Here is a 14,782-nt window from a genome sequence, read left to right on the forward strand (position 1 = left end):
TTCACGTCAGATATTGGAGGATAAAATGAAATCTGGCTAATTGGCAAACTTTCAAGTTAGGTCTAAATGTAAAGCTCTTTAGTATTTATAATCTTAAACTTTACATGAATCGTAAAACAGGCTCCTTCATTGCCACCTTTTGGTGGAAAATGTTGTTTTCTTTTTCAATGTTAACACAAGTTCAACTCAACTTTAATCCAATTAAATATTAAAACCACATTATAAAGCTTTCAGGGAAGAAGGAAGTGAGACATTACCCTGACTGCAATATTAATAAATGCAATAAAAAAATAAACAGACAGATGAAGCAATAGGCTATTTCAAAGCAGTGCAAGTGGAGTGAAAGCATTTCCATACGAACCTGGCTTTAAAAACTGGGCTGTCAAAAGAACAGTTAAATGTAACACAAAGTAAGAAACTGTCCAAACACTAATGGTCTGCTTCTGTTCAATTCACTGCTCGCAAGTAATGTCTACATTAGGTAATAGTGAAAGCACAAATGTAAATCCACGATTCAAGACCAGCTAGCTGTAAGTCAGTGCAGTGTGTCATGATGACACAAACGAAGAAAAAAACTAAAATAAAATATATATTTTTTATATGTAAATAAAAATATATATATATTTATAGATGTGTGTGAGGAGATATATCAGGAAAGTGTGACAGAAAGGTGAGCACTACTTTGCCATTACATGCAAGAGCACTTTAGAACGGTTCCCAAAACAAACTTTATATTTAACTACAGATGACACACGATGATGGCTAGAAGGGCCAAATGGTAATGCTACACCATACAGCTACAAGACATGAAATATTTATAGTGCAGGGAACATGCGGCTACTGTTAAATGTCAAATCAGCAGCCATATTGACATAACCTTTGTCTGTTTAGGAGTCCACAGATCTTGCACATGTACAAGATGACAAAGCATAATCTGCCTTTTGTAAATACATACTACTGTATCAAACTAAACCAATAAACAGAAAACAACCACCACTCTCAAAGTAGGTTGAATAGCCCATAGAATGCTATACTATTTAGCTTATTATTGGATAACTAGTCTAAAGTCATTTTTGAGAAAGGGATTGGCAGGACTATCAATGAAACTAAAACAAGATTATCTTTATTTTTAAAAGGCTATTTTTAAGTAAAAGATTATCTTTATTTTTAAACTTTGCATATTCAGAACGTCGAGGATGGATCAGAATTGAAAACGATGCATCAAAATTAGGGTGAACACCCTAATGGTATTTATTGCTAAAAGGGAGTTCCGAATGCACATTTGCTGCATTTAACAAAATCAAGTTATTAGAATTCCGAAGCAATATTTTTGAAGATTTTAAAGTGCAACTTACATTAGCTTAATTAAGTTTCCAAAAATTGATATCTTCTTCATTTTAGGTTCTTCCATAACATAATTTAATTAGTGCTTATGAAAGCTGGTAAGAAAGAAATCATCTTGAAAAGGTTTTGTTTCAAATATGCAAATTTAATAGTTGGGAAATAGCCTTTTTTTTAATTTCACATCAGTGTATTTATTTTCCTTTCCATAGTTAGAGTCAAATGCCAAAGCACAAAAAAAAGTACTAGGAATATGCTGCACTAGGATATCCTTTATGTGCATCAGTGATTGAGTAATATCAAACAAACTAATTATCTGTATATAGAATCACCTCAAAATCTGTGGACTCTCCAATGCAGCCAAGCTTGATGTTTGCACTGACTGAACACTGTAGCATAGCATTTAGCACATCTCAAGAGACAATGCTGCAGGACAATGTGGGTATTTAGAATGCATCAAAGTCATTTGCTAGCTGTCAAGAAAATTGTCTTGGCCTTTTCATATTCAAGTTTTCCATGGCATGGTTTTTCTACCTACACACAAATATCAATTTGTTCTCCACCACTCCAAAATGAAAATTGCATTGTATGGCTTTTAAATTCAATTTTTCATACCTGCAAAAAACCTACATAATTTCTGCTGTGATGCAACGCAACCAGAAATGTTGGATCAAGTTTACAGGAACATTACAAAAATAGTAGGAATCATTAATTAGCAGCTTGATAGGTACATGAGCTGATCGGTAACACTAACAAAAACTGCACTATGATAGAATGTGACCCTACTACTGCTATGCAACTGAGTGTTAGGACAGAGATTTCAGCTTCATAACCTTTACTGGACAAAGACGACAATGCCTCTTTGGTGGGAAATGGATAAAATTGGGTCACTTTCAGTCTTAGCTACTGCAAATAGAATCAGTGGTGCCAGGGTGCAATTCACGCCTACCATCTCAGCTAAGGAATAGAAAGCAATGGAAGTAATTTTTTGGGAAGCGAGAAATGGAGGAGAAATTAAAAAGTTAAAAATTATTTGTTGAAAAATGTACGTTACATTTTATATTCTAAAAATAAATTTCAATGGTGATTAAAAGAAAAAAATCTTGGTGTTTAGTCAGATTTTCATAAAATTACAAACAACTAGTGCACTAAGTCATCTGCAGTCACCAAATTCCCATTTTCCCATGTTTAATTTCAGGAACGTAACAGTAGCCAATCAAATGAATAAAAAATTGAATAAAATAAAGTTGAAGCTACTAATGTGTATTCTTCCAAGTTCTTTGGGAAAGAAGTTAATTCTCAGGAATGTGAAAAAACAGGAATTTTGATTTACAAAGCTGACAAAAAATGGGACATGTACTTTACATCACTATTTTCTGGACGTTTACCCACTTGTTACAATGAACATCAAACATGTCACCTTATTTGCTGAACTGCAAATTTTGTAAATGAAGATCATCTTATTTTTGGTACTTCACTAAGAGTGAATAGTTTCAGTGAGCTAATGCTTTGGTCAACTAAAAATGAGTGACTCAAATGTGGCACAAAATAAATATTACATGCCCGAGTGAATATAAAGGAAAGCAAACAAAAAGGCAGGTAGTCACATTTTTAATAATATCACATTATTAAAGGTTAAAAAAAGCTCAAAATTAGTCAGGTATGGCGATATTGTTATTAGGTCATTCAATTGAAAACTTATCCTGCAGTATTATCAACATGCGTCATCAGCTACTGCCATTCCATAGACAAGCATCATGCCAGCAAAGTCTCACAGTAGGTATTTCGCTGCATTGAAAGGACAGGATAAGGAACCAGGAAACCCTAAAAATATAGCAGAGCGTGCAATACAAACCAGTTCATGGCTGCTTAGCAATTATGGCCCAACTGCTGCAGAAGAGAAATGGTGGACACCCCAAGTAGTGTGCATTATTTGTTACATGGAAACACAGGCACATCATCCAGGACAGGAATATCTACTGATCCTTTTGTTTCCCCTATTAAGTACACTGGGTGGAAAATTGCACACATTTCACACACAACAAACTAGTTCAACCTATTCCATCCTTTATGAACATCACCCAGCCCCAACACTACTACAATTTTTCTTCCACTATTATTAATTCTGATTCAGTACTTTAACTGATTTTGGGCAAAGAAAACATAATTTACTGTTGGCAAAAAGGGCATAAATAGTTATTGTTCAACCAAATTCTTAGAGGTTGAACACAGCTGTCAGTGTACCTAATCTCATAGAAAATTGTTGTGGTTCATTATAATTTAGGCAGTCACTGGTAACCAAACAACAAGATTGATTGCTTGTGGCCCTAAACTTTTGTTTTTAATTTTAAGTTTTTTATAATGTAGAGTCAAAATCAACCTGATATATACACTGCTCAAGAGTTTCTATACAGTCTGGTACAGCATAATAAATGGTTATGTTCTACAAGCAGGAAATAAGTCAAACTGTCAACTGATTTAGAATGAAAGTTCTGTTTGCTTATAATTGTGCCGTGGCGTGAGGTGATCAATGACATGTAGCAGTTCACTTGCAGTTAGTGTTGGAGAGTTCAATAAAATTAGCAATTTTAAATTGAACGAAGCAATTAATCTGCTGCAGCTTTTCTCTTACATTAGCCTTATAATACAATACCCAACAAAAATTCTAGCCCTTACATGACATTACATCCATTTAAGGAAGTGTCGCAACATAACGGCTTCAGGATAGCGAGCACTTTCAAAACGCTACCAGTTTTATGTCCAAATTCTTAGCTGGTCTCTTATTTGCCTTCACTGGGGAAAGGGGCAGTTCCCTCAATGACTAGTTCATGCATGAAGGTCAATTTTAAACAGTGCTAATAATGGATATTAGTTGAACTATAGTTAAATCATCTTTATGCACCACAGCACAAGTATGTTGTTAGTATAAATAGTAAAATGTGTGCAAAATATCCAGGAGCTGAAGAGGATCAGCACATACTTCCAGTCTTTATACACATCCATTCATTCCAGTCATCACACATTGCACATGAAGTTCCATCTTTTACTTTGTGAGTGCAATGACAATTACCACACACAAAATCAAATGCTGAAGAACTAAAGCACTGGATTAACTCAAGTAAAGGCTAACTGAATTAGAACTACTTTAAAGTTTAACATATTACAAAGGAAACTTCTATAAGGTGGGATTATTTATGAAGCATTTTACTGAAAGCAGCAATGAAGCACGTGTACTACTTATCCATGAAGTACAAACAAAATGTTGATTTACCTTAAGATGCATTTTTCATGTCCTGTATATATAGTAGCAGCACAGCATTAATAAACGTTATATTACAAAACCTGAAAAACTTAAAATTAAAATAAAGCACTAAGCAGTAGAAAGTAGTTTGCATCAACTATGTCATTTTCACTGCTTGAAAATTTCTGACCTAGTTATTCTAAAACTGCACTAGCTTTTTTTTCCTCATTAGGGGGGCCTAATCATTCAATTTTGCACAAAATCAGTTCTCAATCGAACTTCAAATCCTTACCGATTCTATGGGCTTGTCCAAGGATGCCTGTTCGATCTCCAGATGTCCTTCTTCATATTGATCAAAATGATTCCCCTAAAAAGTCAGTGGAGAATAGTAAAGACATGCTCTGAAAAACAAACTATTTATTTAGTCTCACTGTGAAAGATTTGAAATGCAATAATGCCAGCAAAAATAAGTTTAAAGAACATCAACATATCAGAGGCTTGAATAATAATGTCCTATTCAGTGTCTGATTTTCACTTCTTTATTTGTAGCATTAAAGGTTAAACTTGCATTATAGAAATGCAACAGGACATTCAACAGTAATATTTATAGCTCCTACTAAAATAGCAAGTGTTGACTATTCAGGTATTCATTTGATTCATGTGGATATATTTGCAGTAATAAGGCCCCTTGCACCATTTAACATCAAGCCTCCAAAAACACAGCCATTTGCCAATTGGAGTAATATATTTCCATAATTTAACTACGGGATAATAAACTCTCACAAAGTCCCACTCATCCATCATCCCTCTACACACAAGAGCCTACATTGGCTCTTGATCCCGTCGCGCTTGAAGAGTTTAAAGCTCTCACACTGAGTTTCCAATCCATGAACGTCCTACTCCTTTCTTTAACCTCCCCCAGCCCACTAGGAGGTCACTGCTCAATCAATTTTGACCTTTCGCATATCCTTGCTTTTAATTGTCTGTCCACTGGAAGCCTGACCTACAGCTACCTGGGCCTTAAATTCTGGAATTTGCTCCCGAAAACTCTTTCCTGCTTTAAGACACTCCCCAAAACTTATACTCTTTAACCACACCTTTGCTCTTAGTATCTAATTGTGGTTCAATGTCAAACTTTGTTTGGTACCATGCCTGCAAAGCACTTTGGGGCATTTTACTATTTAAAGGCACTGTATAAATTGAAACTGCTGTGGAAAAGCACTATGAACTGTAGGAGGTGTCACCTGAGCTTATTCTGAGCAATCTGCATTTTTAACCTTCCCTCCACATAGAATCATATAGGGCAGAAGACAAAATGCATTCAGTGTACATTAAAGAATTAAATTGGCATGAAACAATGGTTTAAAAAACCCTAAACAATGTTGCTCCAATGGAAGGGACTGCTCAGTGAGATAGACAACATGGCAAAATTTAAAGGGAGAATTCGAAGAAATGTGTAGATATCTGAAGTGGGGAAGTAAAGTGCATTGACTTTTTGCCAGATGGACTGCACTGGTTTTTTTGATGTACAAAGAACAAAGAAAATTACAGCACAGGAACAGGCCCTTCAGCCCTCCAAGCCTGCACCCACTGTGCTGCACAGCTTAACTAAACCATCTCTGCCCCCCACCCCCCTCACCCCCACCTCCAGTGAGAACAAACTGTAGCATGAAAAGTAAACATTATTTATGTAGTATAATTTTATGCTACTGCAATCAGAATGCATGTAAATATCAACCTGGCCTAAGGATAGTTCATAATAGCAAAATACAAATCATTTTTGAAAATTACTTTTGGCTCGAAGGCAAATCTATTCTAACCATTCAGACATTCCCTATTAAATCAAGGTGTAACAACCATAAAGTAAAACTGTCAACCGACTTCATCTATAATTGAACACCAATTCCAAACTGTACTAACCACATTGATGTTCTTGAAGTTTTTGATGATCATGTTACGTATGCAGTACAAATGCGTATTCAATACTCTGACGGCAGCAGTGGTCATCTCCCAAGCTAACTTATCTAGAATTGAGGCACTGATCATTTAAAACAGGCTCTGCTGGGCAGAGCATGTATTTTGCATGCTTATCACCAGACTCCTAAAGCAGCCGCTGCACTCCAAATTCAGTCACGGCAGGCGACTCCCAGGAGGACAGTAGAAATGCTCTGTGGTTGTCCAGGAAGAAGTCAAACATCCCTGTCGACATATGGGAGTCCCTGGCTAGTGTCCAACCAAAAAATTCTATCATCTTAATGTCCTTATTTTAACAGGGCCAGGAAAGAGGTTTTGCTTAGGGTCTGCGAGCAGCTGGTGCAAAATTAAAAAGCAGAACCTCAAATCCCTCTGGATTATCTGAGTCACAAGCAAATCAGCATATAACAAATAAGATCAGGGAAATGAATGGCTCAACGATTGTGTGGTAGAAATGGGTTTTGATTCATGGAGCAATGGCACCAGTACTGGGGAAAGTGGGAGCTGTGCAGTTGGGATGGACTTCACCTGAACAGTGCTGGAACCAATACTCCAGCAAGTCGTATAACTAGGGCAACAGAGAGGGCTTTAAACTAAATAGTAGAATGAAGGGACCATGTGAAAGGAAATGCAGTATCTCAATGCATAACAAGACACTAGACCAAGATAGTGATTTGGGTGAAGAAAACCATAGTGCGGCAGGAAAGAAGGGAGGACATACTTAAGATAAGGCCAGCCACTGAAACAAATAGTTAATAAAGACGCAGCTAAAGGCTCTATTTTTGAATGCACCCTGTATTTGTAGCAGAATGGATGAATTGTTAGCACAGATAGCCATCTCAGAAACCAAGTTTGGGATCTGAATATTGAAGGGTATTTGACATTTCAAAAAGACGGCAGCTAGGAAAAGGTGGTAGGATGCAGTTAGTATAGTAGCATGAGATTATTTTAGCTCAAAAGAACAACCTGTAGCATCAGTTTAGGTAGAGAAAGTAAGGATAAGAGATCACTTGTGGGTGTAGATTATAGACCCCCTAATAGTAGCTACGTGTTATGACAGAGCATTCAAAAATAAATAAATGGGGTATGACAGGTGCCGTGGTAATCGTAGGTGACATTAATCTACCTATAGATCGCAAGAATCAGATTGGCAAAGGTAACCCAGAAAATGAGTTTAGAGTGTATGCTGGATAATTTCTCATATCAGTCCAATTAAGAATCAACCAGAGAGCAGGCTATTCCAGACCTGATAACCAACGAGATAGGATTAATCAATAAGTCTATGGCTATGAGCCTTTAGGTGACAGCGATTACAACATGATAGAATTTCATGTCCAGTTTGAAGAGGTGAAGTGTGGGTCTAAAGCTTGTGTTTTAAAATTAATAAAATTATGCGGAAATGAAAGCAAAGCAAACATGGACTCTAGTTTAATGTAGGACAGGAGAAATGCAGTGGTAGACTTTTGAGAAGATATTTAATAACTCTCAGTTATCCCAGTAACAGCAAAAGATTCTGAGAAAGAATCATCCGTAACTGAATAAGGAAATTAAAGCATTCTATCAAATTCAAAGAAACACTGAACGTTCACCAAGGTGGCCTTCACGACACACGACAGCGCAGAGTCGCTGAGCAGAGATTAATAGCCAAGTTCCACACACGAGGACGGCCTCAACCAGGATCTTGGATTCATGTCGCACTCTAATTCCCACGACTTGCCTGGGCTTGCAACCTTTCACTTACTGTCCTGTCTGGAGACCATACACATCACTTTAATGCTATCTCCACTCACACTGTCTGCACCTTTAAGACTTGAATAGCAGGTTAGCTGTAAAGACGTGCATTCTAATCAGTATCCTGTAAACTGTGTGCACCTTTATATGCCCTTCTCTGATCAGAACTTTCCACACACCTGATGAAGGAACAGCGTTTCCGAAAGCTTGTGGGTTTACTATCAAATAAACTGTTGGACTTTAACCTGGTGTTGTGAGACTTCTTACCGTGTTTACCCCAGTCCAACGCCGGCATCTCCACATCATAAGGAAATCATAACATGATCAGACAGTCAATATGGCTTTGTGAAAGGGAAATCATATTCAACCAATTTGTTAGTGTGTTTTGAGAAAGCATCATTCAAGTGGATAAAGGATAGGCCATAAATGTGGTGTACTTGGATTTCCAAAAGACATTTGACAAGGTGCCACATCGAAGGTTACTTGACAAGAGCATAGGTTGTAGGGGGCAAAATATAAACCTAGATAAAGAATTGGTTAGCTAATGGGAAGCAGAGAGAAATGGATCTTTCTTAGGTTGGCAAGCTATAACTTGGGAGTGCCACAGAGATTAGCATTGGTGCCTCAATTATTTACAATCTACATCAATGACATGGGTGAAGGAACCAAATATATTATAGCCAAATTTGCCAATGACACCAAAGTAGGTAAGAAAGTAAGTTGTCATTAGGAGGTAGAGAATCTGCAAGGGCATAGACAGGTTAAGTGAGTGAGCAAAAATTTGGCAGATGGAGTATCATGTGAGAAAATGTTAATTTGACAACTTTGGCAGGAAGAATAGAAAAGCAGTATTGTGCTTAATTGGAGAGATTGCAGAACTTAGTGGTACAGAGGGGTCTGCTTGCCCTGTTGAGTCACAAAAAGTTAATGTACAGTTATAGCAAATGATTAGAAAGGCAAATGGAATGTTGGTGTTTATTACAAAGGGAATGGAATATAAAAGTAGGGAAGTTTTATTGCAGCTGTGCAAGGCATTGCTAAGACCAAATCTAGAATACTGTATACAGTTTTGATCTCCTTACTTGAACAAAGATATAACTGTCTTGGAAGAAATAACTCATTCCTTAGATGAACAGCTTAACTGATGAGAAAAGGTTGAACAGGATGAGCTTAAACCCATTGTTTTTTTAAAATCATTTACAGGATGTGGGTGTTGCTGGCTAGGCCAGCATTTATTACATATGCCTAGTTGTCCTTCAGAAGGTTTGGCATTTAGAAGAATGAGAGATGATCTTATTGAAACTTACAAGATCCTGACAGGACTTGAGAAGGTAGATACTCAGAGACTAAAGTTAAAGTTTATTTATTAGTGTCACAAGTAGGCTTACATTAACACTGCACTGAAGCTCCTGTGAAAATTCCCTAGCCACTACACTGCAGCACCTGTTCGAATACAGTGAGGGAGAATTTAGCGTGACCAATACACCTGACCTGCACATCTTTGGACTGTGGGAGGAAACCGGAACACGCAGAGCAAACAGATGCAAACTCCACACCGTGACACAAGCCGGGAACTGAACCCAGGTCCCTGGCGCTGAGAGACAGCAGTGCCAACCACGATGTCACCATGCTGCCTGGAGCTCAGGGATACAGTTTAAGAATAAGAGATCTCCTTTTTAAGGCTAGGATTAGAAGAAAGGTTTTCTCATTAGTATGTGGAATATTCTTCCTCAGAACGCAGTGGAGGCTGGGTCATTGAATTTAGCGAATCGCGGGTAATAGGTGAGGAGAAAGGGAAGTGAAGTTGGGACCACAACTTGATCAGCTGTGATCATATTGAATGACAGAGTTGGCTCGAAGGGCCAAATGGCCTATCCTAAGTCCTACGCAAGGTACCAAACACATTGTCTCTGCATTTTCCTGACTAATTCTCTCAGAGTTGAGACATCAGAAGGAGTGCATAAACCTCAAACATCTACCCAACCCTTTAAGCACCACCTGACCCACACATGGCAGTGTCCACGAAGATGGAGTGTAAACAAATTATCCTCAATCCTAAGTAGCTACCTAAGAAGAGAAAATGACAATACGACACCATATAAACACTAAAGAAATGGACAGATGAGGAATAAAAAACAGACTACTCATATAATAGTTACCACAGGACACGTTACTGGAACTATTCCAAGGCTGAATGGAACCACTGATCTACGCATTAGCAGGCAAGTGCTACTTTGTTTCAACATCCCAAAATTTACAAATAGATCAAATACTTTATTTGTGCTTAAATCTGTAACAATCGTAGTGAATACAAATAAACCTTATAATAATCACGAGGGGCTAAAAATATATTCCTATATTGATGTGAGGGAGCATGAAGATGCAATGTGCAGCTGTTGCAACCTGTCCCTGCCCTTCTAGAAATATATTCAGCCTTCTGACAATCACCACCAGCCACGCAACTACACAAAGACCTCATTCAAGTGCCATAAACCATTCGACCCCTATTTTACAAACAATACACATTAGCATGCTCCGTTATGTTGTTAGGTTTCATGTGCTATTTGTACCTGCTAGAGAACTACAGATGTTCTCTAAAGACTTAAAAACCTATTCTTTACAATGTCTTCTGTATGAGCAAGATGTAATTAAAGTGCACATCAGTTCACGTGTGCGCGTGTGGCTGTTGCTTCTGGGTGTGCAGAAGTTTTGGACACAATTGTTCTGAAAATAATTAAAATACAATAACTTATTTCCCCACCCCAATAGATTTTGGCTATCAAGTGTAGTATCAACATGCTGTACTTGGTTGAAGTCATTAGGTTACATTTTAGCTTCATTTGAAGCAATTATTAAAAGCAGCATCACAGCCTTTTGGCTGAAATGCAAATGAGATTAAGCCTTGGAGGAGGTGCTATACCTACTCCAATCAGCTTGGATCATATTCATTTTGAATATGACTTTGAATGCATCATTTTGAATTCACCTTGATCCATTTTGGTAAGACAAACTTGAATGCGAATTACAGGGTCAACAGCAGGGTTCTGAGGGATGTGGAGGAGCAGCGAGATCTTGGGGTTCATATTCACAGAGCTGTGAAGGTTGCCACTCATGTGGCTAGAGCTTATAGTGTGTTAGAGTTTATTAACAGGGGGTTTGAGTTTAAGAGTCATGGGGTTATGCTGCAACTATACTGGACCTTGGTGAGACCACATTTGGAATATTGCGTGCAGTTCTGATCACCTCACTATAAGAAGGATATGGAAGCATTGAAGAGAGTGCAGAGGAGATTTACCAGGGTGCTGCCTGGTTTGGAGGGTAGGTCTTATGAGGAAAGGTTAAGGGAGCTGGGGCTTTTCTCTTTAGAGCAGAGGAGGATGAGACACGATTTGAGGTTTATAAGATGATGAGAGGGATTGATAGAGTAGACGTGCAGAGACTATTTCCTCAGGTGGATATAGCTGTTACTAAAGGGCATAACTATAAGGTTCATGGTGGGAGATATAGGAGGGATGTCCGAGGTAGATTCTTTACTCAAGAGTGGTTGGGGTGTGGAATGCACTGCCTGCTGTGATAGTGGAGTCAGACTTTAGGAACTTTCAAGCGGTTACTGGATAGGCACATGGAGCACACCAGTGTGATAGGGAGTGGGATAGCTTGATCTTGGGTTTGGACATAGCTCGACACAACATCGAGGGCCAAAGAGCCTGTACTGTGCTGCACTACTCTACATTCTATATAGAACAAGCCCAAGACAGGTGAGAACTCTGTCTTGTCAGCTTGGATTGGGAATATCTCAATTTGTTGAGAATCAGAATTGGACGCGATTTGATTGAATTGGAATAAAAAAAAATTGATTCTATCAAAATCACAAGAGGTGAGCAGCCAATGTATCCACAGCCACTGCTAAAACCTCTAATTCTTGACACACTATGAGAAATTAAACATTAACATGCTACAAAGAATGTCATGAGCACACTTTAATAGTAGTTTCATTTCCTGCCATTTGTCCTATCATTTCTTGCTCAGCTTTAGTCTAAAGCTGGAGACTTATTGATAACTCAGCACCAATGTCATCTTCCTGGATGGTTTGAAGTTTCAGCCGTCTTCCATTCGCTGTTTCTCTTAATCAATCAATCCACTTTGCATTTTATTTGTGCACACTTGGCACTTTTACTGTCAAATCAATTTCTCCCAACACCAAATAAATAAATCTTACCAACATTTGGTCCAAGGAAGTATGAAAATATTTACTTCTGTCTTTCATAATTCAAAATCAGATCAAATAAAGAGCAGTTAGACAACAAGCAGAAGAGAGGTATATGCAATGGAAGGAAACAGCCAACACGGATGGGCAATCATCTACTTCTATTTGTCTGTCAACACTGGCAGAGATCAATTAGCACCAAGCTCCTTCCTCTTGTTTAGGAAAGATGACTGAACTAAGCTCACACCCAGTCTTTCTGTAAAATACATCAAGATTTTTCAGTATTCTAAGCAAATCACCATTTGATTACATTGTGTGTGAAAGGCTCATCACAAGCCATATTTGGATGTTTGAAGTAATAAAAATATCAAGAGTCTACTATAAAATTTGAACCTTGACTTTCTTCTTTCTTTAGATTCTAATAATGTTCACTGAGCTTCACAGGTTTGACTATCACTGAAAAGTTCAACATTGTGCAAACCGAACAGATGCCAAGAGACAGTTTTCTCTGCAGTGTTCAGTCTCCCAAATCTTTCCCAAGATTGACATCGAGTCCTGCAATAAGTTAAGGGGCCCAATATGAAATGCAGAACAAAGTTAAAAACTGCAATATTTAACGAATAACATCTGGTATTTCTAGGATTATTATTCTATCAACATAATTTGGGGTACTCGATAGATCTGGAGTACTAGGTCTAAAACAGTTCACGATTATTTTTACACAATAAATTACACAATTTAAAAAAGTTTTAGCTGCAATTTGCTTTAATAACTTCTATGGTTCACTGCCATTATATTAACGGTCTTTGCTACTCTGTTCAACAACCAGGTCACGCGACCTATGAAATTAGAATAGGTTAAACATTGCAGACACTGGAAATCTGAAATTAAAAATGCTGGAAATATTCAGCACGTCAGGCAGAATCTGCGGACAGAGAAAAACAGACTTCTGTTTTAGGCCATGATCTTCTATCAAAATAAAGGTTAAATGAAGGTCAAGGTCTCTTAAAGAACCACATATTAATTATACATTACTACCTGTGCACCAACAATGGAAGATGTCCCTTTTTAAAAGAAATACAATGTAGTGTCAAGAATGTTCAATGCACATCTAATGAGCTCCTCATCCAGATTAGCAGTTTCATAAATTTGCATTGAAACAAGAAAACATCAAGTGTAATCTCAGCAATTGAGAACCTGGATGGCTCTCAAGTCTTGGACTGAATACTAATACTATGAGCTTAAAGGTATAAAAGAATTTTCATTCACCAGCGATTGGTTAGCTGTCTAAAAATTGTGCCAGTGGGCCATTGCATTCCCATTAAACAAATTCTGCAGTCATTGATAAAACTATTACTTGGTTAAAAAAATTAGAAATGCTAAATCATCAAGTCTAAATTAGTATATGCTTTTAAACTGCTGTAGTATTAATTACCATCAGTGAGAGCCAGAATCCAAACAATATTTCAGTTAATTAATTCAGTTTATAATCTCAGTTTACTTCAGGAATTATAAATTTCGAGTGCACAAGCAACAGCAGAGTGCATACTGCTGATGGCATCAGCACTGAATTCTACTAAGAAAAAGCACCTTCATTGCATGTTTACTCATTAGATTATCTCTACGGGTTTGTTTTAGTGGGATTATGACATTGGCTGAATGCTAGATGGTCATAATCCATATTGTTAAATGGGCTATCTTTTGTCATAAACTAGATTTGATTGTGACAGAGTCTGTTCAACTCAGTCTACAAAGCAGAAGGAAGGGAGATAGTTCAGATTACAGGCAAGTCAAACAAGCAATTTAGGAGCCAGTCTCTCGAGTCTACTCTACCATCAATCAGATCATGGCTGATCTAACTAGCCTAAACTTCACATTCCCATCTACCCTTGGTAACTTCTGACTCACTTGAGTCAAAAATCTGTCTGTCTTAAAACTATTCATTGACCCCGCTTCCAATTCCCTTGGGGGAATATGTTCCAAAAGATTCCCAATCCTCAGATTAAAAGTTTTCTCATCATCTTGAATGGCAGACTCATTTTTAAGCTATGTCCGCTGGTTCTAGTCTCTTCCACAAAGGGAAACAATTTCAGTATCCACCCCATCAAGTCTCTTCAGATCTCAATCTTCTAAACTCCAATGAACAGCAGCCCAACCTGTTCAACCTTTCTAAGGTAACCCATCAACTCCCAGGTATCAGTCAAGCTAACCTTCGCTGAACTATTTCTAACACATTCATATTCTTCCTCAATTAAGGAGACCAAAACTATACAGAGTGCTCCAGATGA

The 14,782-nt window shown here is 37.7% G+C and overlaps 1 protein-coding gene across 2 annotated transcripts in view; it reads right to left on the reverse strand.

The window, feature by feature from the left end:
• The window catches only part of gpatch8 (G patch domain containing 8), a 174,689-nt gene that overhangs the window by 130,874 nt on the left and 29,033 nt on the right, over positions 1–14,782 (reverse strand). The window contains exons 1-2 of one of the 2 annotated variants that reach the window (XM_080213741.1): positions 4,875–4,949; positions 4,613–4,634 (exon numbers count right to left, since the gene is read on the reverse strand). In XM_080213741.1, the coding sequence (XP_080069867.1) occupies positions 4,613–4,624 (12 nt within the window). In that variant the 5' untranslated portion in view covers positions 4,625–4,634; positions 4,875–4,949. Of the gene's footprint in view, positions 1–4,612; positions 4,635–4,874; positions 4,950–14,782 lie in introns of those variants that run through there. The other variant, XM_080213740.1, reaches the window with a different exon arrangement.

This window comes from Carcharhinus amblyrhynchos, chromosome 27 (assembly GCF_965287045.1).
Source record: "Carcharhinus amblyrhynchos chromosome 27, sCarAmb.v2.hapA, whole genome shotgun sequence".
Classification (NCBI taxonomy): Eukaryota; Metazoa; Chordata; class Chondrichthyes; order Carcharhiniformes; family Carcharhinidae; genus Carcharhinus; species Carcharhinus amblyrhynchos.